A 27,787-nucleotide genomic window follows, 5' to 3' on the forward strand; every position below is an offset into this window, starting at 1 on the left:
TTTACGTTAGGCTGCGTAAAACTAAAAGGTCAGGACTTTACATAACTACAGAAATCTTCTACAACTGAATTTAAACTGCAAACAACTGGTTCACTGAGAGTGAAACCTCCACTCATGCACATGTCAGCACGTTAACTGCTCTTCACTTGTGGTCTGTGATGCACAAAGGTCCCCAGATTAAAGATCACATGTCAGATTGGACCTGAAAAGAAGTATTGCAGCGCGACCCTGTGGTGGCCTACTTATGTAACATGAAGATAGTGTCACTATTTTTTCTGCAGATACACGGTCTTTAATTATTAGAAAAATTATATCATTCTTTGGGTCACTTTATTATTGCGAAAGCCAAATGTGACTACTAATCATCATAACTATCTGTGGCTATCAACAGTGCCACAATTGTTCCCTTGATTAATATCATTTGTTTTTCTTCCTGTTTATGAAATAATATGCTAGCGAAATTTAATCAGTTGTAAAGCGAGTCTTTATTGGTTTAATTTAATTTAAAATGCACACTATGCAAATTATTTGGCCAAGTTATTGTCCATTGTTGCTGGGTTTGCACCCCAAAACACAGTTTTGATTTTTTTTTTAAATAATTAATTTCATTTATTTGTAATATACTGGCTCAGACAACGCTCATACAGCTAATTTTCCATTTTCCTCGTTTTTAACAAATTGGGAATCACTTAATTTACGTTTCAGATGAATCTGGGAAACTTTTTGAGAGCCGTGACTTTCTCAGTGACAGCGGAAGTTATAAGTGTCTGCAGAAATCCGTCCGTGCGGGAGCAACAATCACATCCAAGATGGAGACCGTAAACTCCGGACATATGATGAGCTTAGCAGCTCTACAGAGACAAGACCCGTACATAAACAAATTGCTCGATGTTACCGGCCAGGTGGCCCTCTACAACTTTAACTCCAAAACGAACGAATGGGTAAGTTTGTCAAAAAAAACCCGAAATAGTTTCGTGGATAGCCATCAAAAGTATTAAGTATTCACTTAGCATGCTAATGCTAGCTCTCCGATAAAAACGTAAAAAACAGAACTGTGTTAATATTTGTCGAACTTTAACCTATCTAGATATCTTAACAGACATACTGCTTTGATACCAATGACATTGTGTTATTGGTGTGATTACTTTTTCGATCACGTCAGCGTTATCTGTCCTGAGCTAACATAAATTGTCTGGTAACGCTAAACGTCAGCTTTCGTCGGTATTAACGTTATTCAGCACATTTCGGTTCAGCGGTTGTTGTTTTTGACACTTAACGTCATTTATAATTTCAGGAGAAGACGGAAATCGAGGGCACCCTGTTTGTTTATTCGAGGTAAGCAGATGAAGTGTTGTTAAACATTGAACACGACGACCACGAAGGTTGTTTATGCTGTACGAGTTACGTTTGGTTGCGCTGCCATTTGACGTATTCTGCGCACGTGTGTAGGCCGCAGTCTTTGTAAACAAACATTAACTGTAGTTCGTATCTTACTTTCCTGAAACATTGAAAGAAAATCATAGACTCTTTAGAAAGAAAAAAAAATTGCAATTTAGAATTAATACAAAAATTGGCTATTTATCAATTCTTTATTGCACTTAAAAATTAATAAATAGTATGTTACGACTTTCAAGTATGAGGAGTTGTTTGCCTTTCTCTTAACATTCTGGTTTTATGGCTCTGGGTCAAACTAAATAAGCAACTTTAACAGCCTTGTCTCTGGTAACTTATGATGGCAATATGTCTTTGTTTTTGAAAATTTGAAATGATACTTCAGTTAAAACATCTGCCTGTCGTTCATAACAGTTTACAGAGGGGCCAAATAATTTTGTTTCATCAGTTACCAGTGATATATTTATTTTATTTATATAAGATTGATTTACTTGTCTATATATTAATTTAGTTTATTATATTTAGTGCCGTGTTTGGTCATGAAATAAAATCTGTCAAAAAGTCAGCGTTATAAGTAAGATTTAGCTAAATATAGTGCACAAAGTAATATAACGTGTGATCAGGGAGGTGATGGTTATGATTTGTACCGCCAGAATATTATTTTACAGTGTTTGTCATTTTTGTTCATCTGAGGTCTGCCTCGCCTCACCATGGCTTCACCATCATGAACCGACTGAGCACAGAGAATCTGGTGGAGCCGATCAACAAAGACCTGGAGTTCCAGCTGCAGGATCCCTTCCTGCTCTACAGGAACGGCAACTGTGAGTATTTTGTAAAATGGGAGCTCTAAAACAGAAGATGTCGTCCACAGAACAGACATATTTCTTTGTCAGTGTGGACTGAAATTAGATGTAATTAGAGATTAATATTCAATGTCCTGGATCCAATATTTTGAGAACTTTGCTGTTTCTTGAGAAGTTAAAGGCAGCATACCATTAAGGGTATACAATATTCAAGGGGAGTTGCAGGTGAGGCCCAGCCCCATACCAATCCATAAATTTCATCTGCATGATGAGAAATGTGAGATGTCTTCTCAGAGAAAATGCTTATTGAACGGTCGTCATTACAGATGCTGTGCAAAATGTCGAAAGTCATGCATTGTTTCTTAGCAACAGAATCGGTTTATGTTAGAAGGTTTCTGCTCGACTACAATGAAACACTGTTGTATCACAGAAGATTCTGTCAAATAAATGTATACACAGTGCATACTTGGCAAGTAGACAGCTGTGTAGGTGTTATTCATTATCTCACACACACACATGAAATGGAGCAAAACATAATGGTACCTCTGAAAATGCCGAACAAACACCTCCCCAACGTCCTCTGGAACATCTCTTTTCCCTTTTGCTTGAAGTCATTTTGGGCTCTCGGAGGCGCATTTAACAAGAAAACTTCCTCTGAGGTGCTTTTTCCACTCATGACCTCACACAGGGCAACCAGATGGCAACAGTTTCAGCTTGGTTTAGACACAGCTGATATCATTCTGCATCGAGGCAACTGCCAAAAAGACCTATGGGTTTGATTATGACTGTCACTACTTCCCGCTATATTTTATTATACAAGTTGTGCTTTTGCTGGTGGCTTTATCCAATCAGGTGCCAATGCTGCAGTCAAACTCTCCCAGCCTTATGGAAAGAGTTAAACAGGAAGTAATGTGAAAAGACAGGATTGAATTGAGTGATGAAATTCCTCAGATCTTCAAAAAGTAACTGACAGCGCTGCCACCGAGGTAATCTATTAGAAGTCTGAACAGGAGTTTCATCATGGCGATGAATAAGGAATTTGACTGTTTTCCCATTTGCTTGCTTATAAGTAAAAATAGCATGGCCAGGGTCAATGTCAGAGTAGACTGCTCCCCTTTTGGACTTGGTTTGCCCATCAGCCTGGCTGGTATGGAAGACATGATGTAATTTCTTGTTAGTATTCAGGCCAGAGCTGCTTCTCCGGTCCCTTCACTTGAGCCCAAGTCGTGGTGGTAGCATTTTAATTCCTCAGAGTGGGTCGAGTTGCAGACAGTTGGGTACAGTTGTTGTGTACACTGGTTGACAATATTCCTCAGGTGTTGTCGGAGACGCTTCACCTCCTGTAGACTGGTCGGAGTGAATTTTCTCTGATAGAGTCCTCTCCTGGTTTTTATTCCATCCGCTGGTTTTGACCGCTTGTGTAGTTTCTCTCACTCTGGTTTCTTTTCAGTCCATTTGTGCCCTTCAGTAACACAACTTACTGGCTTAGGATCCTTCTGGTAGTTCTCAGATATTCATTGGTCAGCGTGTAGTGTCTCCGTTTGTTGTTTTGTGTATGCGCTCCTGTGAAGGTGTGGCTGATGTGGTGTAGATTCCAGGTTTCTGATCTTGAGAGAGAAAGAGAGATATATTCAAGATCGTTGTAAGACTCCTCCCTCTGCTGTGAATAAGGAAGCGCAAATAAGGAACGATGAAGGTTGATCAGGAGCAAGACAGAGGTTTTGATTGAAGAGCAAAGAGTCCAAGACAGGGAGGATGTTACTCTTCAGAGAGATGTTGATAATTCATGGTTATTTCTCTGAGTGCTGGTGAGTGAGTTCACCAGCAGATCCACAAAGCCTGAGGCTGACAAGTGTATTCAAACTTAAGAAAATGCTGTTTAGAGAGACCAGTGTACTTAGTAGACACTCACACCTGTTTACACCTCTCCATATTCCCCTCGGCACCAGGAGATGCTGCAGGGAGGCAAACACGCAGGTTGCTAAGTTACCTCGACCTCTTGAGGGACCTTGAATCTGCCAGTGTTTCAACACACACACACACACACCCACAAGCAATGCTAAATTAACTAGCTATTGTTTATGCGCAAAATTGCTGACATACAGTTTGTTTTTATTTTACATTTTATTTTTTGCGCAACAAGTCGTCAGCCCAGTGATGGTGAATGTCATGTTCGTTGTGACCGTGAAGTAAAAAATGTCTCACTTCATCATTAACTGTTTAACAGCCGCCTGCTTATCAAGAAGAGATTGAAAACAGTTTCCTCTGGGGCAGAAAGATGCTCTACATTATAGTTGCAGTTGATTTCATTGTTTTTGTACTGTGCTTTTAGCACTTAGTAGAATTAATTATTGATTGTTTTTAAAACTACATCAATTAGAACTGACAGCTTCATACAGCACCTGGGCAGGTCTGGGCTGCCCAGTTGATATGCTGTATTGAGAATAGAGATAAACGCTAAGGTCCAGTCATATACACTAGGCCTGGACAATAACTCAGTATTATCATATATTGACTTCAGTCTAATTGTATTGTGAAGATATGTGAAACTTTGCTGTAATGCTTCTTCTTCTACACTGTGTGATATAAAGTATTTGTGTTTTTCTTGCAGTGGGTATCTACAGTATTTGGTTCTATGATAAGAGGGACTGTCAACGCATCGCTCAGCTGATGGTCAAGTAAGTAGTCAGACATGTGTATACTGTATCTGTGGATGGATGGATGGAACAGCATTTCACTGTAAAGTTTTTGTGTTTTTAGTGGTAGAAGCAGCTCTGCTTTCTGATCACATACAGACATTTGACAAAGCAAATAACAGGTAGTTGTGTAGACTATATGTCAAGCTGTAATTCTCCCCCAGGATTGTTAAACAAGAAGCAGACCATGCCCAGAGAGAGTCGCCAGAGAGGGCAGAGCCACGGAGGACCAATGGCGTCGCAGAACCGCGGCCCATTGACATCCTGGAACTGCTCAGCAAAGCCAAGGAGGAATACCAGAGAGTGAGGAAGCAGATACAAACATGACATGTTATTTAGGTCTTAGGTCTCAGATGAGCAAATATGTTTTGCTTATTAGTATTTTAGTCCTGATATTGGGTACTTCTTACCTATAGAAGACCAGTCGTTTTCATTGCAGATTACAGTGTTTACAGGGGCTTCTGTTTAAGCATCTACATGTGAAGTCTGAATGTATGCCTATTGCAGTTCATTAACCCCTGCTTTTAGTCTCTACGTATCCTCTGGCCCCTTTTGAAAATTTTAAAATACCATTATTTAATTTTTGTTTGCATTGTGCTTGTGTTTGTATGTGTGATGCAGGCTCAGGCAGGTGAAACAGATGTGTCTGCAGAGCCTAACGTGAAAGTAGCTATGAACGCCACAGAGCATGTGCACAGCACAGCACAACCTGAAAAGGTACATTCATCACACAAACACTTTACGGTGTGATATTTATTCATTTATCTAGACCATTATATTTTGTGTGAGTGTTGTCATCCTGTTAACTCCTACATACCGAGACTGTGGAGGAGGACAAAGAGAAGGAGCATGTTTTTATCTCAGGTGTCACTGTGATTTATGTCAAGGAATTAAATCAGGAAGGAGCTGAGCACTGCCTCCTTATGTTCAAACTGCAGTAAGCCACAGAATCTGAGGCTCTAGGATGTGGACACACAACCTCTGTTTATTTTATAGATGATGCTGATTTTGCTAACTTTTGTTTGTGGTCCAATATGTGGTTCTATTTTGGATCCAGCTCCCGGTTAGCAAAACACCATCTCCAACACTAATGAATGTCATGTCATTTTTATGCCTTTATTAGACAGTTCATGGTCTGCAGCTTACCCCTAAGCGACAGGGGCTCCCCTTATTATTCACTCCCCTTAAGAACATTTCTTGCTTTATTTGTAAAATGTGAACAATGGTCATCAAAAGTCCAATGTGGTAATCTCATATTGCTGATTTTGTCCAGCCCAAAACCCAATGGTATTTTATTTACAGTAAAATTAAAGGGAGAAACACATTTAAGAAACTGCTGTTTGATTGATTTTCTGTGTTTCAGCATTATATGTGTGTGATTTCCACGCAGTTCACAGATTTGTTGTTTTTTACCCACCAGAGCTCTCACACAATGGTGAAGCAGATCACAGTTGAGGAGCTCTTTGGCTCGTCCCTCCCTAAGGACCCCTCTCTACCCATCATGCCTGCACGGAACACCACCCCTGCTTCCAGTGACCCCTCCACTGCTTACCTCCAGAACCGGTCTTATCCCACTCCAGCCCACCAAAATCCGCTCCCTCCCCATCTTGCAGCCCAAGACCCCGGGTCAAATCATCAGCACCGAGCCCCTGGCCTGCTCCCAACTCAGTATGCGCTGCACCCCACCCCTGTTTTCCAGTCAGTGGTCCCCAGGTCAGACCCCCAACCCCGGTGCTCAGTCTCCCCTCTCATGGTGCCTCCAGCTGGCTCAGAGCCTCGTGCTGCTCCCTCTGGTCCTGTAGCACAATCAGCAGCTCCTACAGCCTATCTGGGACAGGAGATACTCGGCACGCTCAAACCGGCAGTGCCATGTGTGAATTCGGACATCCACAAACCCATCCTCGCACCCAACTTCCTGCCAAGTGCGCTGTTCCCACCCCACAGCTTCCAAGAGCCCATGGGGAAACCCCCCCTCCAGCACGGCAAGGACATGGATGTTTTCTCTCAGCCTTCAAACCTGATCAAACCCATGTCTGTGAGTTCAATGGTTTTCTTACCAGCTGTTGGCTGATATCACCCTCATCAGTGTCATGACTTATCATGTATACTTTTATACCACGAGAAATTCGATTATAATCCAGCTCATTTCTTCTTCTTTGTCTCTTTCCATCTTTCCTTTTCTATTCTCAGGCTGTCCCCATGAGTCCAGGTCTTGCTGTTCCAGGGCCGGAGATTTCTGTGCTCCTGTCCCCCAGCGCCTTCCTGCAGTCCATCAGTAAGACAACAGCAGCAGCATCAGTGGTCCCTGCTGCTCCCTCCGAGCCCTCCTCCACCTCTGTGGGAGTTGTAGAGCCTCCACAAGCCACCTGCAGCAAAACACAGCTACAGGAGACTCTGATACACCTCATTAAGGTACGCCAAGGGTGTAAAATGCATAAAAGTGGAAAAGTCTCCTGTTTCCATGTCTGCATTCCCCCCTTTCATTCATTCATTACATCCACTCAAACATCAGAGTCTCACAACAGTAAATACAAACAACAACACGACAACTCTGTCGTTTTCTTATGTGTGAAAATTGTGTATCAAACGTCTTTTTTTAAAATCCGTCATTTGCCAATTCTTCATGGTTCTTCAGATGCAGTGGAAAAGCAAAAACGAATGCTTAAAGGGGACGTTTAGTTCCTGAGTTTAGTTCCTGAGTTTAGTTCCTGAGTTTAGTTCCTCTGGTTCCAACTTTTTTGGTCAAAAATGGCAAACGTCGAGTTTTGTCTTTCTGCCTCTACCCAATACAGTTGAGGTGAATGGAATTTCATTTGTGGTGCTCACATCATTGCAAACATGACATTTAGATAATTGAATAAGAGCAACTTGGCTCTCCAGAAACTGAATTGTGAGTGTTGAATTGTGAGTGTTTCGATGCGAATCAGTGATCTGTTATTGTAAAAGTACCACCGTAAAAGTAATTTAGATGTATTAACAGTTTTTTAATTTGTATGTGTTTAGGATGTTCATTCCTCTCACGTTTCCTTCCTCCCTGTCTAGAACGACCCAGACTTCCTCAGTGCCATTCATGATGCTTATCTGCAGAGTGTGTCCCAGGACTTCAGCAACATGAAGCTATAGTCTCCTTCCACCATCACCGCTGTTACTTTCAGTGCTACAAACCCCTTTATGACCTGTGAGGAATCCAGAAGGAGTTAAAAGATGACAGGTTTTTGACACACTGTACACCACAACTCTTCAAAACCAGGGTCTGTGTTCTGAGGGTTATTACAGCATGCGTCGCACCATTTCACCCTCTGTTCCTGACTCTGAGCTCTCACCTCAACACTGACGCTGTCCTGGCTACTTTTTGTCGACTCGTGTCAAACCAGAACTACTGTGGGAGAGAAGGACGACATAAAACTTTGCGGTGCGACCTTGAGTTTTAATTTTTACTTGCTAAATATGATTAAAAAAAACAGTGGGCAACATACTGGTAAAGTTTAATTCACTTTAGGATGGGACCACAGTGGAGCCTCGGTGACCTCTCATCATTTGACTTGAGAATCACAGATGTTGCTTCTCTTACTCATCTCGCGTCTTTGGAGTTCTGGCAGTGCGACAGTACGGAAACATACACTCCGACTGCTTATCAAGAAAAAGACTTCTGTGCTGGGGACCTCAGAACTGTTTTGATGGTCTTTGCAAACAAACTGTCCCACTTTGTGGCATTGAAAAGGACCTCTCATTTTCCTTTTTTTCACTTATTGAACCTTCTCCCTTAAAGTAATACTGAGGTCTGTATATGTTTGGTAACACCACAGAGGCACAGAGCAGCCGTTACAGTTTTTGTGGCATTTTGTGTTTGTCAGTGTCTCTTAATAAGGAGGAGGTTGTTGTGGAATGTTTTCGCCGCCCTTGTCCAAGAAAGATAAAGAACGTCTGTTATTGTTTGGAGAAGCACTTGCAGCTTAGAGCTCAAACAAGAATCAGTTCCACTCGGCTGCCTTTTTTTAACGTTATGCTGGAGACTGTGACATGTTGACACGCAGACGAACGCACCTTCTTTGCCGCCTTTCCTTTCCCCACTTTCTCCTCACCCTTGCTCGTTCTCTCCCTCTTTGTCCTTCCTTTGTTTGTGATGTTCATCTCTCCTCCACCAGCTGAGCTCACAGCACTTGACGTTCTCGGAGGGGAACGTGCAATAGACGGTAGTCGCTATGCCTTTAGGGACACCAGCATTTTGAGGATATTTTAAGATGGTACAGTAGTTTATCCGAACCTCTGGGTTCTGATTCTGCTACTGATCTTTAATTTAAATATGAGCAAAAACATTCATTTTGGATTATTAGAAAATAGGGGGAACTGATGGCTGTACGCTTTTGATAGCTTCAGTATGTTTCAAACCAGTTGAGTTGATACCAGTAATCCAAACTACTGATGAATGACCTCCGTTCCTGTTTCTAAACAATTTTTCCTAGGCCACAGTTAAGTCTTCAATCACAAAAACGTAAAGACAAAACAAACTGTGGTAATTTGGCTGTTTTTTTGCAGTAAAAGGCTACTGCAGCACAGAACCATAAACCCCACGGGCCGCAGTGAGAACAGGAAGAAGCACATCTGTCTCCTCATCATGTCAAGAAAACTGATCTAATGTATGTCGGAAAATCGGCTTTCAAAGATTTAGAAAAGGTTTTATTATGTGACGTGTGCGTTTTTGAACACGCACAACAGGTTTATAACTAACAGGTTTGATTTACCCTGTTGTCACAAAATGTTCAGCACATACAAGACCATGAAAACAGTCCAAAAAATAATGCAAAAGCATGAAAAAGCTGTAATGTTTTCTAACAACAGGTACAGTGACGCTTGACGCCTGTCGTCAGCTCGTTGATGATTAGCCTACTTCTCCCACACGTTTCCGTCAACAGATGTCTGTACTGTAGGTCTCTGAGCGATCAATATATCCAATCATTCCATTTTTATTTGGTTTGTAAACAACATGACTTGCAGAGATTACTCTCTTGGAAAATGTTCACAAATGTCACTTGTGGAACATGTAATGAACAATTGAAAATAACTACATATGAATTGTCTTGATTGTGACACCTCGACTTTGGTCCTGATTTGAATGTATTTGATGTTTACTCGCAGTATGTGCCAGTCTTGTTTTCTTTTGTTTCCTGCGTATTTAAGCTGAACTCAGATCCACACGCTCTCAGCTCCCACTTTTTTCCCCCTTTTTTTTCCTTTTTTCTTTTGTAAAAATATTAATTTGTAATGCAAAAAGGACACGTTCCACAGCCAGGCAGCAAATCAAATCTGTACACTTCATTGCCCTGATGATCATTTCTGGTCTGAGGTCATCCTGCCGACACTTCTGACATGTGTTGGTTAAATAAACGCACACAGGAAGAATTTGAAACGTATAGTTTTTTAATCCCGGTCACATATTTAAGATTTTAAGGTTATTTTACGCTTTGGTATAATTTAAATGATTAGCCAGAGATAAGATTTTGGGAAAGTCTGTGCAAATTACGTTAATTTTCTAAGATTGTTGTCACTGTGTATTAGTTGGATTATTATGACTATTTTGTGATATTAAAGATTTGAAAATAGGGTTGTCTGTTTTTGTTTGCTGCTGTTAAACAGGAATGTGATTTTTATTTTTGTTTGTTTTATACCTGATGATTTTGTGAGTCAAAAATTAACATTTTCAAACAAAGCTTCCTAATTTACTCCTTTTTTTGTTTTGTAATAGAGCCCACATGAATTAGTAGAAAATCTAACTACATAATGTAGTTTTTTTTTTGTCTTTTTTTGTCTCCATTTGGACAAATTGTTTCCCCGAACATGCGTCATCTCCTGAATTTTCTGAAGTACAGGAGAATGGTGCAGTTTCTCTGTTTGACCACCAGATGTCACTAGGTGTGTGTGCTTTTAATCTGATGTACTCAACAGCCTAAGGCTGTAACTCTGTAATCAGTTGCTATTTGGCCCATGCAGGGGTTTGATCTGGGAGTCGCTGTGTTGAAGTGACTAAACAAATGTCTCTCTCTTTCTCAGTAGGAAGACATTGATTAACTAGATTGGCCAAGAAAATGTTATTTCCCATTTGAATCTCTCTCTTCAAGTCCCCTGCTGGCCAAATGTAGACTTTAGTGCAGCCTTATGGATTTCTCAGCATTACAAGAGAAAATGTTAGTCCTCTAAAATGAGCCTTTATAAACGTGTCAAAGCAAATGCTAAATAACACTGCTTGCATCGTAAAAATCCATCAACCTCTAGCTGTCTGTTATTACCTGAATAGCATGCCAGTGCATGTTGTACTGCTGCTAATCAGGTCGGCCTCAGTGGGAAATGTCATTAAGGTAAGATTACTGTCATTTGTGATCCTTCCTTTTGCACGTCTCACCTCCTGCCTGTCGTCCTCTAAATCAACTGTATAGTGATGTTTGCTCCTCAAGCTCCTTGTTGTCAATCACACCTGAATATATACACATTAGACCACAGACCCTCCCCTGACCAGGTGTTGTCATGAAGAAAAAAAAAACTATTATTATTATTCTTAGTTTGGACACAGTTCTTATTTACATGGTGCTCACTGGAAAAGCCTAAATTTCAATGCCATAAATATAATTGTGTTCAAGCACCATATGCTTTCAATGTAGAGGAGGTCTGCTGGTGCAGATATACGACAACCTACAGTTTCACGTCCACACTGCCATATGGTGCAACTACAAGAAAAGTCCATTAGTGTGTATATATACTGTGTGTATGTATATATTTATTTATTTTACATTTCTGGCTGTCTGATAATGAATTCATCTTGAAATGGTCATAGCACTGCATATTTGTTTTATTAGATAGTTGATTTTAACTCTGCGTCTCAAGTTACCTCAGAAAAATGTCATCAGATACAATGTGCAGCTACTGAGACTGAAGCTGAGCGTGCGTGCGTACGTGCGTGCGTGTGTGTGTGTGTGGCCCCGGTCTCAGCCCAAAGCCTTCCTACTATTGGCTGCGCTCATGCGTGACAGTTTGGAGTAACGGCAGGATCCTTTTAGCCCCAGATTAGCCATATTCATAGGCTTTGCTTGTAAACACGCCCCCTCCCTCCTCTCCCTCCTCTTCCTCTCTCAGGTTCAACGCCGCTGTCTCTTTTTAACCCCTGCCGTCGTCCGCCGCACACTCATCGCCTTTTATTCTCGGAACAGCAGACCGGGGACTTTTAACTCTTTACTCCATTTAACCGGCTTGTGTGTGCGTGTGTGTGTGCTCTTCTTCGGTTCATCGGCCAGATGGAGGACTACCACAAACCGGACCAGCAGACGGTGCAGGCGCTCAGGAACATCGCCACCCGGCTCCGGATCAACTCCATCAAGGCGACAACTGCAGCGGGCAGCGGGTAAGGGGATGAACACGGGGAGGATAATCCGAGCTGGAGTTATAAAATAGTATGACACAACAAAACATGGTGACCGTCCTGGGCCAGTTATGCTCGTGGCTGTTTAAAGGACACATAATAAAGCAGGAACGTGGGGCCGCGCGGCAGTATAAAGCTGCAGAATGGCTTCATTATATTGTAGATGCAGAATATTTGCGCCCTGCGGAGTGCCACAACTGGAGGACTTTTTTTTAAATAATCGAATTCATTTTGTTTTATTCTTATCTCATCTCGTCTCCGCTGGGCGCAAATCAGTCCTCTGCCAACATGCGCAATTTACGCACTTTTCCAGAAAGGAGAGGACTTGGGTGTAAAGGGTCAGGGTTCATTTACTTATTACTTTTTGTACGAGCGTGTGTTACGGCGTTTCTGAGAGCACGGACACTGAATGCCTTTAACGAACAGGCGTGTTTGCTCTGCACAACCGCCCCTTCAAATCATAAAACATTTATTAAATCGCGTCGGATTTGGAGAGTCGGCATAGACCGCTGCAGGTGCACCGCTCTCCCTTAACCCGTTGCGTACTCTGTGATCCGTTATGTAACGGAGGAGGAGCAGGGGTCGCTGCATGATCCCGTGCAGCCAGTGGCGCAGCTTTGCAGGGCGACGTGGTGCGTGCGTGCGGGCGGGCAGCTGGATGGGACCGGTGAGCGCACGGACGCCGCTTCTTCCTCCCCGCCGCGCTTGCGTGCGCCGTTGCAGCTTGTCCAGCAAAATGTCAAGTAGCTGTCATTTAAACAGGGAAAGCATTTCAAAATAAAATCCGAACTGACAAACACGCTGCAACTTTATGTTTTTTATTTTTTTTGGAGTGATGGAAAATTACAGATTAAAATGGAAATAAATGACAGGATCATTTCTGCGTGCCTTTTTCAACAGCTGGTTATCCCACTTGCCAAAGAATACACAAAGTTACATTATACAGGCCAGCTATGACTCTACAATATATTACTGTGCATATGTTGCCTTTGTTGTGCTTCCTTTGGCATTCTGATTGATTAGAGTACTTTGATTTTCTCCTGTCAGTGATTGTTGGTGACTGAGATCTCAGAAGGCTACATTTCTTTATCTCTGCAGCTGAGCTCTCTGTATGAATGAGTGGACTTCAACCTGGAGCACATTTGTTCCCAGTAACCACATGGCCTTAAGCAGCTGATTCGAAGTCGATCTAAAGTTATTAACGAATGAAATTCCAGTTTGAAAACTTAAATTACGTACAGAATAATATATTTTGAATAGATGTGTGCTGTGATAGAAAAGGCCCACTTCAGCTCAAACTGAGTCTGTCTGACAGAGGAGAGAAAATGCTCTTTGAAAAATGGAAATTTACTGGAAATTTCTATTTTTCTTTTTTCATCAATGATACTAACACACAAAATAAGCACTGATCATAGGTCTACTGGGATGTTGGTGATAACTGAAACATGCACAGAATAATTATAGCCTTTTCAGTTTATCCCAGGTTTTTATTAATTCCATTTTATCACAGCCACAGTCGTCCATAAGCGCAGCAACAGTCACCTTTCATAGAGTATCATTATTCAATATCTCTCACTTACGTTTTTTTGATCACATTTTCCATTTCAGGAGAGTGAGGAAAAAGGCCTTCATGGAGGAGGCCTGAGTGAGGTATTATGTTATTGGCATGTGGTTTGAAAATAAAGAGAAGAATATCATTCAAGACATAAAACTTAATCTTAACCTATTTTGTGTTAAAATGCCTTGACTTTAACAGTTTGGGACTACATTGAATGATCTCTTTGTACTGTATGTATGTGCATGAATGAGAGAGAGTGAAAGAAAGAGAGAGAGAGAGAGAGAGAGAGACATCCTCCAAATGCATTTACACTTCTTTATGTGTGTGTTTGACAGAGAGATACTGTATATGTACTCACTGACTGTCTGACCCTGATAAAGTCAGTCTGACTAGCGTGCTGTCTGTCTTACATAACTCTCAGTTGGTCTCTGACTACAGTTGGTCTGGCATGAATTAACCCACTGGATCTTCTCCTCTGCATTTGCGTGTGAACAGTATGCCCTGAACACGCTTATAGATTTGAATGGACGGATCAGGAGACACGTCACTTTTTTTTAATTGGATTTCTGAGTGTCTAAATTCCTCTCTCGCCATCATTTTGTTGCAGTCATCCCACATCATGTTGCAGCGTGTCAGAGATCATGTCTGTGCTGTTCTTTCATACCATGAAGTACCGACCCGAAGACCCCCGTAACCCCAACAACGACCGCTTCATCCTCTCCAAGGTAACGCACACACCCACACTTGTGGGTGTTATCCTGATGCACGCACAGAGAGGAAACCTCTAAAACAACTGATTTACTCATTATAAGGTGACAAATATTTAATGTGCATGTTTTTTTATTCTAGTGTCACCAGTGTCCAAATAACTGATTTATATAAGGCTGTTCCACATGTATTACTATGCCACAAAAAATTAAAGTTGCACTGCTGATGTTTCCTGTCAGCGGGTTATCTAATAAATGAGCTCTGAAACAAGTTTCAAACTTGACTGGAAATTTAGTTTGAAGTTGCTCAAACGTCTGTAAACAGACCGTGCAGACAAGTAGTAGAGAGTAATGAGCCATGCGTTGATGTGTGAAGAGTGTGTGCTTTTATTCCAGCAGATCAGGTAATACAGTATGTGATCTTCCACTCTAACGTTTTGATCTTTCACCTCTGCCTCCTCAGGGTCACGCAGCCCCTGTGCTGTACGCCGTGTGGGCCGAGACGGGCTACTTGAAGGAGAACGAGCTCCTCAACCTCCGCAAGGTCGACTCCATCTTGGAGGGACACCCTGTGCCGGTGAGGTGACGTTCAGACCTGCAGGAATAACTGGGGTCTGAAGGTTTTTTATTCCAACATACCAACACATATGCATTAGGAATACATTAAAACCGTTACACTACCATTCTGTGTGTTGATTTGGGGTATTTTACTGGTATTTTGACCAATAGATGTTGATATGAAAGCTAACATTTTTACATTAACATGTACGATTATACCAATAAATGAACATTGAGGCGATGCTCATAGCCTTCTCTTCGACCATGAAAACGTGGATTTATTAAGTTTCCTAAGCTGTTTCATGATATCTTTTACCAACTCAAAAGATCATATTGAAAATGTTTTGTACTTAATGTTAAGTTTGACTTTGACTCCTGACCTCTTCCTGCATGCTTGGAGCTTATTTGGGCTTTGAGCAAACCTTTTGACAGCATCTGAGAATCTTATGACCGTGGAGATGTATGTCACTTGATGTAACCATACTGAAACTGTCAAATATGCAGCCTTTCAAAATCTTCCTCTCAGTAATTTAGGATAGTCTCGTGGTTCCTGCTAGACACAGTTTGCACTATAAGAATAAAGAGGCAATTGGCTTTCAGGAGTTCCCAACCTGCTAATTGAGACTATCCAAGGTGGTGGCAAGATAAATCTCACTATGATTAACAGAATGGTGAAAAAGACTAATGAATATCTTTCTGAAACACAAAAATTAGGTTTACATTTTCCAACCTTTCTGTGATCTTCCTACTTACAACACATTCTGCACATGGAGACATGAACACGCTTACACAGATAACAGACAAACTGTATGCTGGCAGGGACAAAGATGTTCTTGTGTGAGAGAGCTGGTCTGTCCTTGGCTCCTTTCTCCTCTGCTGCAGACATTAATGTCACATTGTTCACATAAACCCAGATATTGAAACCCTTGCTAGACACAGACTGCAGCTACTGTCCTGACAACACGACTGTCGCTGTCTTGTCTTGCACACCAAGAAATTAAAAATAATCCATCCACTGTATTTCAGGCTTTCTGTGTTTACAAACTCTCCTACAGTCTGTGGAGTAAGATGCATGTTGTGTGTGCTAACAGAAGCAGCAGTTTGTGGACGTGGCCACTGGATCTCTGGGTCAGGGGCTGGGAGCTGCCTGTGGAATGGCCTACACTGGAAAATACTTTGACAAGGCCAGGTAACATACACACAAATTGTCCTTGAAAAGAAAACGCAGAGACTCTCCAACATGCACAAGACATTGCATCTGCACATGTTAAGGTAGATGGTACGAAATTATGCATGACATGCAGTGAGCAGTGCTGACATGTGACATTTCAGGCTGCAGCTTTGCATCAAACCGTACCTGACAGGCCTGTTCTGGGTTGACATTTAGGCAGAGAGCCAGGAGAGCTGACCTCTGATCAGTTTTACCAGGATGAATGAGAACATCTGCTCAGATCAGAAACGACTCCAGGATGAGATCAAGTGGTAAAAAAAATCAGTGATAGAGATTAATTTTATTGAAACACTTCTGCCGCTGTGTCTTTTTTTTATATTTAACAGTTTCAAACATGTTTATATCACAGTAGATCGACCATCCTGAAATGCACGGTGGTCATCCACTACTCAGCTGAATGTTAGCAGTTTGCAGATCAGTCCTCATGGTGTCTCCTTTGTTCTAGTGTGATCTAGAAAGACCTGCGTGGTTTTCAGTCCAACAATAGAGAGAGCGAGATGGGTGTGTCCCGCCATAGGACACAACACATTCCATTCACATTTTCAGAGAACATGGATGTGATAGGAAAGCATCCGAGCTGAAATCTGAATTTCAGGAACACACCAGAACAGAGGCGAGAGATGGTCTCGAACACATTTTTGTTTTCACACACAGCAGACGCAGTGAAACAGGCGGTCAGGGAATGCCGTACTTGCAGTCTGAGTTGGCCGCCCTTGATATCTCTCACTCTGCATTCTGTGTGCACTCGATTGTTTCTGCTCTAATAATCACACATGCAAGAGCACCCCCCCCCACCCCCCCCCCATCTCTCTGCCTCACCCTTTACCTTCATTGTCTCTCCAAAAAAAATCCTCATGCTGTGCTTCTGTTGCATCTACATATACACGGTAGATTATATTGTGCACGGGGGGGGTGGGGCGTGCGTGTTTCCCCTGCGATGCTCGGAGCAGCTTGTGAAGCTAATTCGCTGCAACATAGTGGCTCAACATTCACTTGGAAGGCTGCATTACTGGATTCATCACATAATCTGAGACAAAAACCGCTGAATGGCAACTACATCAACCCCTCCTGGAGGTACACACACACACACACACACACACACGGAGCAGCAAGGACATAAAAGCTTTTGCAAAGTCTTAATATGTTGCATTTTATGTTGTTTAAGTGTGGTAGGAAATTAATCCCACAAACAAGCTTCTCCGAGGGTGGGATTTATTAAAATACAATACATGAATGAGCCTGTCAAATGCACTTATCAGCGAGACGGGATAACTGACATTGTTCATTGCTTCATGCTTACGTGACTCTGGTTCAATACTCTGCAGCTGCAAACATGTAAATATGAGATCGTTGGATCAAATGCGTGCAGCACTCATCCTCGTCCAGGCTTTGCACCAGACCCAGGGCATCAATTCATGGCCAAGTGTATCAATTGGAAGTTTCTTCTTTGTTGGTTTTGTGTTGGCAGGGTGACACAAAATGTGAGGTAGGTGTGTGTGTGTGTGTGTGTGTGTGTGTGAGCGCCAGTTGGATGGGTTTTCTGGCTGTTTTCACGGAGAGGTATCACCTTGTCTTGATCAGTTATTCTCACCTTGCAAAGACAGGATGAAAGAAAGAGAAGCACTCACACACTCACACACTCCTCACACCTCCTGAGGGATTACTTTACTCCTGCAGCTGAAGCACTGCCTCGGCCTGCAGTAGTTGGACTGGATGCCCTTCAGACTTGTGTGGCAGGTATTCTTTATTTTAGTAAAAATGTGACACAGAAGAAATTTTAGTTTCTGTACAAACCTGAAAATGACCTGAGCTTTTATACTGCCCTGATAAAGTCATCTGAAAGCAACAAAAGATGATTACAAAACATTACTGAGGATTGGATAATTCTTTAAACACAGACTTGATGATTATCAGCTAATGAATGAAGAGGAGTCGTACCATCCTGACCCTGCTGTTTCTTTATTTTAATACAGGGTTAACTGATTATTCTCAGTTTACTAAAGATTTTCAAAAAGGTCTAAAAGATGAGTTGTCTGCCTTTTTGAAAAATTCAACTGTATTTCTTACTTTAACACTTGCCAGTACTAAACTGAAATATCAAGGAAAGTCATCAGTTGCTGAAATGATCAGCCATAATAACTCAATGCACCTGTATATATCATTATGGATATGGTTTCAGAGGAGGAGCGGACATATTTTAGAAACCAACCTGCAGGGTTTAGAGAGCAGTTTAACTCTTATTTTTCCCCCTCCAGTCTCAAATCTCTCCCTCTCTCCACCTCTGTGGAATTCCTGTCTTCTCTTTCTTCCTCTCCTTTCTCTCTGTGCCGTGTGTTTTGTCTTTGCGCTCGGGGTTGGAATGCGTGGTGTAATGTGGCGTGTCTCGGCCTATCTTCCAGCTTTAATGAGAATGTGTCTATTTGACTGGAAAGCTGTCAGGAGTTGTTACGCCATGGGAGCAACGACTGAGGATGATCAGAGCTCAGCGGGGGGTGGGGTGGGGGGTGTAGTGTGTGTTTGTGTGTGTGTGTTTAGGTGTGAGGGTCAGCTGTCACATTGAGCCCTATAGGAGGAATCAGAGGATGGGAAGATGCGCCAAGAGGGAGGATGGGGCTGATATGGAAAATGACCCCCCTCTCTTTATTCATCTCTTTCTGTGGAAGCTGTGAATCGACTTAAAGACATGAAATCTCTCTCTCTGTTTGTAGCTATCGGGTGTTCTGCCTGCTGGGTGATGGAGAGCTGTCCGAGGGCTCGGTGTGGGAGGCCATGGCCTTTGCCTCATACTACCAGCTAGACAACCTGGTGGCCATCTTGGACATCAACCGCCTTGGTCAGAGCGACCCAGCGCCACTCCAGCACCACGTGGAGAAGTACCAGCGGCGCTGTGAGGCTTTTGGGTGAGCAGGGGGGGAGTCAGAGATTAATCAATTAATTATTTGCCATTTATTGAATAAAAATTCTGGTTCTGGCCAGTTCTAGTGTCCTTGATGTTTTATATTTTGTGTGTTTTTGTCAGCATGTATCTTTCTTTATGAGATACCCAAGTACACATACTGCAAAAGTCAAAGCTGAGATGACATCTGATCCTCAGGACCAAAGTGTGTTTCGAACAGTTTATGAAGATGCTATGACTTGATATCATTTATATTAGGTTGTGAAAATGTTGTGCTAGCTTGGGTTGGTTGGATCTGGCCTGCTGCATGTCATCCCTCCATCCAACACTTTCAGAGCACTGATATGGAATAAAGTGCTAATATGCTGCTGCAATATAAAGTGCAGCAGAACCATCACAAGTAGGGTGAAAGGCGGTGATGATTTTAGAGGCTCGCAGGAATTCCAGTAGGAAAAAGAAGCGGCACCCAGAGTTATATTCATTCAGGGGTGCAGAATTCATAGCAATGCACCTGCAGGACTGTATTTAAAGTTTGATCTCCTCTGTTTTCCCAGCTGGCATGCCATCATTGTGGACGGCCACAGTGTGGAGGAGCTGTGTAAGGTGCTGAGTCAGCCTCGCCACCAGCCACTTGCCATCATCGCCAAGACCATCAAGGGCAAGGGCATCCCAGGTACAATAATTAGTCACACACGCACACACAGTGATCCGCCGTATGTGAGGTTAATTATCAGTGTGGTTTTATCGTGTAATGTGTAGAATTTAATTAACATGTTGTGTTTCCTGTGTTATAACAAAAAATGGGTTGTTACTCAATAACCCTAATAGTATATAGTGGATGTGCCATAATTGTGTCTCTGTTTCAAATGTGGATATCGAACTCTCAGTGACATACTGTATTTCAAGCAGAACAATTCAAAGTAACCATAACACACACCATGTTTCATAAACATGACATCGGGCGTTTATTTCTAACCTGCTCCAAAAACCTGTTTCTAAATGATGACTCAGGAAAACGGTGACAACTGGCTGGGAATTATATTTCTGTCAGAAGTTTTCTTAACTGCCCCGGGGACCCACCGGCAGTGCGGAGGGGCCCTAACTCGCTGTAATCCAGGCAGTGCTTTAGTGCTTTAGCCGCTGCAGCTCCATAATCCCTCAGAATGTGTGCAGGATCCACTCGCAGCAGCAGCCCATTGTGCTTGTGTTGTGATAACCGTGGAGGGGAGTGTGTGCGACCACGTGTGCGTTTGTGAGAGAGAGAAAGAGACTCAAAGAAAGATAAAAAGACAGTTGTTATCACAGCAAGGTGTGTGCGTCTAAGAGAGGAGTAGGTCTCTGTATACATAAGATTGTGTCTGAAGTCGTGAGTGTTGTTATAATCCTGTGGCCTCTTGACTCTGACCTTTTTCACCTTTTTGAAGTAGCCTGTCGGGACCCACTCAAGTGGACGATTGTTATGAGTGCGACAGCTGGCCATTGTTTATTTGATGTGTGTTTGTATTGCACATACATAAAGTATGCAGGATAACTGGATGAATTTGATTTGTAGAGCATATGTACTTTATATGAATACCACAAGCATATACAGGTAATCGCTGAGGGTCCAATTAGTAACTAATCCTCACAGGATTATGTTTTATCAGTTTGGCTCGACTATATCTGCCACGTTTAACTCATGAACACATGGAAAATTGGAAAATATGAACGCTTTATGCAGCAACTTAACCATAAACAGTCAAGTTTTCTGTTTTTAAAAAATGAAAGTGGTGCAAAAGTTTGTTGTTATAACTTCCCTTCTGTTATGAGTTTGTATTGTCATGTATTATACTGTACATGTAGTATCCTTGTACTTGTTTGCTCTAGTCCTCAATAGTGTGTGTGTATGTGTGTGTCTTTCAGCGGCCGAGGATAAGATGGGCTGGCACGGTAAACCCCTGGCCAAAGACATGGCCGACAGCGTGATCAAGGAGCTGCAGAGCCGCATCATCAGCTGTAACAAGCGCCTCTATCCTGCTCCGCCCAACGAGGACGCGTCACCCGTCAGCCTCCGCAACATCCGCATGCCAAGTGCACCCAGCTACAAATCTGGAGAAAAGGTGTGTGTGATCAGTGGTGGCAGACAAACTTGATGTCTCGAATAGTCTTAAAAACTCAATCATTTGGGTTTTAAATTGACTTAATGGCACAAAAAAAATCAGCCATGCTGGGTATCTACTATACATCCGCAAATGTTGATTGTAGTTAACTGATTGGTTGTCTGATTGTCCCCGTGTAACCAGATTGCTACTCGGAAGGCGTACGGCATGGCCCTGGCCAAGCTGGGCCGCTACAACGACCATGTGGTGGCTCTGGACGGAGACACCAAGAACTCCACCTTCTCCGAGCTCTTTAAGAACGAACACCCCAACCGCTACGTGGAGTGCTACATCGCAGAGCAGAACATGGTGAGGAGGAGATGTTGGCTCTCTAATTAGATGGCTGGAGAGGTTGTGGACCAGTCGTTGTGTGTTTTTGCGGCCACATCATTCTTTGAGTAGCATTAACATAACAATGTTCTAACGTTCATGTTTTAGTTTTATCAACATCAGCATCGTTATGAGCCCTTGAGGGGTCCTCCCACACAACAGCAGGCCAATCAAAATGGGTCATCCGTCGTCTGTCTGGATTCATTAAAAATCTGCATCATGATTTAACATGAAATATTAAGCATCATTATGTCATTGAGCTCTGTGGGCTTTTCAGAGGCTTTTAACAACAGTAAGGGGGCTTATCGTGAGCTGATTACTGCATTACTTACAGATGAAAGCGAGGTCCTCTGGCAAATAGGGTGAATTTTGATAGTGTTGATAGCTTGAATGACTGATAAGGTCACTATTTCAAATGTCATATTATGAATTTTTATTAATTTTGATATTTGCATTGTCAATTAAAATGTACACATTTGTATTTGTTAAAATTGATCACATCTTAAAGAATCGGCTTGTTTTAACCTCATGAATGAGTAAATCATTTTTGTCTGTCTGAGCACAGCAGGTGTAAAACATACTATTTGTTTTTGATGGCTTATTTAAACAAGGCTAAGAGGCTACAGCTACTCTAGCAGCTGTGTGACACTGTACTTTTAGCAATTTGACAATGCTAACAGGCTGATGCTAAGCAGGTTTAATGTTTACCATAGTCTCCATCTTAGTTTAGCATGTGGGCATGCAAACATTTGCTAATTACTTCTAAATACGTACAGTGTAATAAGTACAGTGGAGGTTGATGGAGAAGTGATTAGTTTTAGCAACACTTGTTGTTGTTCTTAATACTCAATGTTTTGCTGGACTTCTTCAGGCTTTTTCCCTTCTCCATGCACCTTTGGAAGTAGGTGAAGTTGTGCCAGAAATCATGTCCCTGCAATGTGATTCGTTTTGGAAGCAAAGGTTTTTCTAACTCTTTCTTCTCTTCTTGTCCTTTCTTTCTCTCTCTTCTCTGCTGCAGGTGAGCGTGGCGATAGGTTGCGCCGTGCGGGACCGTAACGTGGTGTTTGCCAGCACCTTCGCCACGTTCTTCACCCGGGCCTACGACCAGCTCCGCATGGCCGCCATCTCTGAGAGCAACATCAACCTCTGCGGCTCCCACTGTGGTGTCTCTATTGGTCAGTTCTCTGTGTCTCCTCCTTTTCACCAATCACTATCTGACCTTTGACCTTTCAGTGGTTCATTTAGTCCCTCTAACATTTTACCAAAGCATATTCTTGTTGGTATCATTGTTATAGAGTACACTCGTGGTAACAGTAGGTGGCATTTTGTTGGAGGATTGTATAATGACATGCACAAGCATGATATTATGATTACAAATTGGGGTAATGAGCATTTTGTTTTTACCATTGTGGAGCGATCTTGTATGCTAGCCACTGTAACCGATATTATAGCTAATTATTATCTCACACACTCCTGTATATATTTAAATGATATGCTCTACTGGTCTTCCAAATGAAACCAATCAGTGACCTTTGACCCATAGAGTGAAGTAGCTGCACTCATTATTACCTTCACTGTGACCCTCCTTTCCTTTCACTACACCTTTTTCTTAAACACAGTTTAGCACAGTTCTGCTTTTGGATTGATTCAGCCCACTGAATGATATTAATAAGTCGAACCGATGATATTACATTTTTCAAATTCCTTTAAATGTTTTTTTAATTCCTCTGCAGTGGGCTGAACCTCTCCTCAGTATGTCTTTTAATTTTCCTGAATCCTAAATCCTTTTTTCCCCCCACCTTCTCACCTCCTCTGTTGCTCTGTTTGTCCATCTTCCTCTCCTGGTATCAGCACTCCTCCTCCTCCTCCCCTCCTCCCTCTCTCTGTCTCATGGAGGTGATGACAGAGCGGCCTGATTTCTCTTTCACCTCTTCCTCCTCCTCCTCCTCCTCTTCCTCCCCTTTGTCCTTCTCCTCCACCTCTTCAGGTACATTGCATGCCCACCTTCCCAGACTGAATGCATGCCAGTCTACCAGAAATTATTTTCCAGTCTAATAAAACACATGAGTCTCACTGTACCTGACTATTGTCCGCTTGGTGCTGCTATGTGTGTATATTTAGGCGAGGACGGACCCTCTCAGATGGGTCTGGAGGATCTGGCCATGTTTAGAGCCATTCCCACGGCAACCATCTTCTACCCTAGTGACGGTGTCTCCACTGAGAAAGCTGTGGAGCTTGCCGCCAACACAAAGGTACCCACAGTCAGAGTAAAAACCAGATAAGCTCTATCGTATTGAGTTATATGGGATCCAATCTTCCACAGTTATTGTGTTAAAACATACAGACCCATGTAGATTATTTCTGGTTTGTTTCAGGGTTTGTGTTTCATCCGAACGAGCCGCCCAGAGAACAACATCATCTACAACTGCAATGAGGACTTCCATGTTGGTCAGGCTAAGGTTTGTAGCAGCGTTTTCCCACCAACATCCTATTTCACAGTATGATCTCATGTGACTAGACTGTGTGCACGTTTCCATGAGTTCACATACAAATATATATTCACTTCCCATTCAGGTTGTGTATAAAACCAATGACGACCATGTGACTGTGATTGGAGCAGGAGTGACCCTCCATGAGGCTCTTGCTGCTGCTGAACAGCTGAAGAAAGGTACGAAGAAAGAGAGCGAGAAAGACGAAACAAACGAAAGCAACCCATTGTCAGCATAAGAGTGTAATGAACCATCAGTTTGACTGAGGCGCATCCCCCACCTTCCTCTCTCCTCCTTCAGAAAGAATCAACATCCGCGTGATCGACCCGTTCACCATCAAACCGCTGGACTCCAAGACCATCATCGACAACGCCAGGGCCACCAGAGGACGCATCATCACAGTGGAGGACCACTACTATGAGGGTGAGGAGTCTGGAGTCGCACATTTCCTTCCAAAAGCAAAACACATTTCACGTGGCTGAATTATTTTCTTTTACATATTCTTAACCTGATCAAACAAGGTGCACTAACCCAGCCTACAGCATCCAGGGTTCAACTCTGACCTGTCACATGACTTCATCCTCTGTCTGATCAATCCTGCCTCTTTCCACTACAGACTCTCCAACAGATCAAATTAAACATTTTAAATTTTAGTTGTTTTTTTTTTTATCTGATGAAATTATGAAAGAGCATTTTAAACCCCATATTCCTGTATAAGATTTGATGGTGCATAAATCTATTGAATTTTATGATCATGTCCAATTAAAATCGGGACAGTCACATCTGTGTGGAGTCCGTGGCATTAACAAGCAGACATAAGGATTATTATGCAGCTGCGTGCGTGTTTGTGCTGCTTGTGTATCAACTCATGAATAAAAATGCCTGGAGCAGCAAAGGACAAAGGTCTGTCTGCAGATAGAGGAGCTCTGAGAAGAACAGCGTGAGGAACCGTACGTGGCAGAGAATTGGGGGCGAATGTTGTGGGTGTGAAGAGACCAGAAACAGTATATGGAGGGGAGGGTGGAGGAGGAGGAGCTGGGAGAGCCTGTCAGGGTTTCTTAATTTCAGATCTGGCCTTTGGCGCTTGCTGACCTACATACAGTACCAGCATGACATAAACGAGTGTCCAGAATTTGCTTTCTCTCTCTCTCTCTCTCTCTCTCTTCTATTGTGTTTGTTTGTGTTTTTGTTGTCCTACATGTAGCTGCTTTCTCCACCCGCTGTTGTTGAGATTACCTCAGTCTACTTGCCATGATAGAGCCAAACAAAAAAAGGGAGACAGCACTGGTGTTTGGTCTGCGCTTCAGCATCCCTACCTTAACACACACACACACGCAGTATATTCAGATTCATGTGAGTGGTTGATTACATGCTGGTCAGATAATGTCAAGAGGATTTCTTTCATCAGTCTTTCGAAAAAGTTGAAACACAATAATATTCTTATATTAATGGGTATCTGAATAGTAAACATTTGGCATATTGTCATCTTAACCACGATTATATCACAGCATATCCCGAGAGTCTGATGGAGCCACAGAAAAGTGAGCACAAAGCTAACCCAAATGATGCACGACTTCAGCTCCCTGTAAAGTGCACATTACAATACAGCTGTGTTAATATTCATAGTGCCATGTTTTACCGGTTGATATATAAAGAAAATCATGCACCACACCAATTTGTCAAGATCTGAGCTGGTTGCAACTTTGAAATACTACGGCCAATTTAGAATTTTAAGCCTCCACAAATAGTTAGTTAATTTATCTTTTCCAAACTTTCTCCAGTGCCATCACAACACCTTACACACTTTCGTTATTTTAATGAGTGGCTCTAAAATTTCCATTGTGTGTTGAATTTTCAGACTACAGTTTGACAACAACACACACAAAAAAAACTGAGAAATTGTCATATACATGCAGGCATTTTTAGGTAGAATTTTTTTTTACAACATGAATACACAACAAACTCAAAGCGTAGAAAAAATTTGCATATAATGTGTAATTGGGACACAGTGCATGTCTCTCTCGTGTAAACACCAGTCTCCAGCTAGTACAACCAAAGGCTGGAAAAAAATTAGTGTGGAAAGACTAAGAACATGTAATTACTTTTCTCATTCCTCTGCTTTCATGTTCACTCAATCTGAAACATCATAGTTGAGCGACAGTTTGGAGTGAGAAGTAAAAACAAAGAAGGGGAGGATGGAGTGAGAGGAGAGTCTTAAGGGGGTGAAAGTGAGACAGAGGGAGTGAGAAAATCGAGGGAGGGCGGCGTCCGTCCTGTCAGTCTACATCACATCGCTGCAGAGCTCAATCGCCCGTGAAGGTGTGTGAGATTTAATTTGACAGAAGGGTGGAAATCAAAAGAAGGAAAGATGGAAGATGAAAGAACAAGTGAGAGACCTGAGTCTGAATATTAGGAGACATTTTTGTGTGCGTGTGATTTGAGTGAACTGACCCTTTTTAACCAATAGTCCTGACTGCTCTATATTCTGACTCCTCAGGTGGTCTGGGTGAGGCAGTGTGCTCGGCGGTAGTGAATGAGACTGGCTTCACCGTCCACCGACTGGCAGTTTCCCAGGTGCCCCGCAGTGGCAAGCCCCACGAGCTGCTCCGAATCTTTGGCATTGACCGTGACGCCATCGCTCAGGCGGTCCGTAAGGTGCTCAGCAGCTCCGCCAACGCCAAGTAAGAACGTTGCAACAGCGGCAGTAGCGGCAACAATATGGTAAAGGACTCTGTGGTGAACTGGCGAATCACCATGGAGACAACAAACAAATAAACCAACACGGAAGGAGGGGAAGCACTTCTGGCCCACTCACGCTCTCCTCCTCTTAAAACAATCTAAAGCATTCGTTTAAAAAAAGAATAAAAAGATAACATGGTTTTTCTCTTTAACTGTCATCTATGTGGTTTTGAGACCCCAGATTTTTACCCCATCAGTTTGTGAGTTCAGTAAACACACCCCTCCCCTCCCCTTCACACACACACACACACACACACACACACACACACACACACACACACACACACACACACACACACACACACACACACACACACACACACACACACCCACCCCCCTCCACCCTCTAACCCCCTTCCTACCTCCCAGAGAAAGTTCTGGTACTGCTGTAGTGTTTCAGTAAAAGCAGTGAACGTGGTTTGGATTAAAGTGAAGTCTTTTTATATTTTCTGTGGAACCCCTCTCACTTCTTCGCCGCAGCGTTTCGCTCATCTGCACCCGGTATGACTTTGTAAATCCCACCCGACTAGATCGAGCAGGGTGTGGAGAAACTCTGGTTTGGTCTGTTTGAGCACTGACTGTTTTTAACCCTTTTTGACCCTGACTTGGATAGGACTGCTTCACACCAATAAAGGGATGGTTTCTTCACAATACCTGTGTCTGAGGTCTTTCTTGTGGGTTTTGGTTGCATGAAACAAGGGTCCATTGTCACAGTGAAAGAAACATTGCACAAAACCTGCTTTCTTTATTTTCATTGGGTGCGTACTTTGTATGAGTACAACGCCACATTATTTTCTTACAGTATATTAGACTAAAGAAGTATTATTACCTCTGTAGCCCAT

At 42.5% G+C, this 27,787-nt stretch overlaps 2 protein-coding genes across 3 annotated transcripts; both read left to right on the forward strand.

The window, feature by feature from the left end:
- Nucleotides 1-809: 809 nt before the first annotated feature.
- Nucleotides 810-8,059, forward strand: dcp1a (decapping mRNA 1A). Its single transcript, XM_070911040.1, has 9 exons — nt 810-941; nt 1,295-1,335; nt 2,086-2,213; nt 4,807-4,873; nt 5,056-5,194; nt 5,513-5,608; nt 6,312-6,926; nt 7,082-7,303; nt 7,934-8,059. Exons 1-9 carry the CDS (start codon nt 810-812, stop codon nt 8,012-8,014), a joined length of 1,521 nt encoding a protein of 506 aa, XP_070767141.1. The 3' UTR covers nt 8,015-8,059.
- A 4,100-nt stretch (nt 8,060-12,159) lies between these two features.
- On the forward strand, nt 12,160-26,927 carry LOC139288939 (transketolase-like). Of its 2 annotated transcripts, XM_070910408.1 has the most exons (14): nt 12,160-12,281; nt 14,465-14,582; nt 15,028-15,141; nt 16,214-16,311; nt 19,062-19,253; nt 19,804-19,922; nt 21,152-21,348; nt 21,532-21,696; nt 22,736-22,892; nt 23,839-23,969; nt 24,093-24,176; nt 24,292-24,385; nt 24,507-24,629; nt 26,704-26,927. In XM_070910408.1, the coding sequence occupies exons 1-14, from the start codon at nt 12,175-12,177 to the stop codon at nt 26,889-26,891; spliced, it is 1,887 nt and encodes a 628-aa protein (XP_070766509.1). In that variant the 5' UTR covers nt 12,160-12,174; the 3' UTR covers nt 26,892-26,927. The 2 variants fall into 2 exon arrangements, with proteins under 2 accessions (XP_070766509.1, XP_070766508.1); XM_070910407.1 differs by lacking the exons at nt 12,160-12,281; nt 15,028-15,141 and having other exon boundaries at nt 14,499-14,582.
- The last annotated feature ends 860 nt before the right edge of the window (nt 26,928-27,787 follow it).

This window comes from Enoplosus armatus, chromosome 8 (genome assembly GCF_043641665.1).
Source record: "Enoplosus armatus isolate fEnoArm2 chromosome 8, fEnoArm2.hap1, whole genome shotgun sequence".
Taxonomy (NCBI): Eukaryota; Metazoa; Chordata; class Actinopteri; order Centrarchiformes; family Enoplosidae; genus Enoplosus; species Enoplosus armatus.

Bases quoted from the DNA above. Each gene is read 5' to 3' on its own strand.
- LOC139288939 (XM_070910408.1), top strand. From the start codon at position 12,175: ATGGAGGACTACCACAAACCGGACCAGCAGACGGTGCAGGCGCTCAGG. The intron at 15,142-16,213 runs GTGAGGTGACGT...GTGTGCTAACAG, and splicing joins TGGAGGGACACCCTGTGCCG to AAGCAGCAGTTTGTGGACGT. The intron at 23,970-24,092 runs GTACCCACAGTC...GGTTTGTTTCAG, and splicing joins AGCTTGCCGCCAACACAAAG to GGTTTGTGTTTCATCCGAAC.
- dcp1a (XM_070911040.1), top strand. From the start codon at position 810: ATGGAGACCGTAAACTCCGGACATATGATGAGCTTAGCAGCTCTACAG. The intron at 5,195-5,512 runs GTGAGGAAGCAG...TGTGTGATGCAG, and splicing joins CCAAGGAGGAATACCAGAGA to GCTCAGGCAGGTGAAACAGA. The intron at 5,609-6,311 runs GTACATTCATCA...TTTACCCACCAG, and splicing joins GCACAGCACAACCTGAAAAG to AGCTCTCACACAATGGTGAA.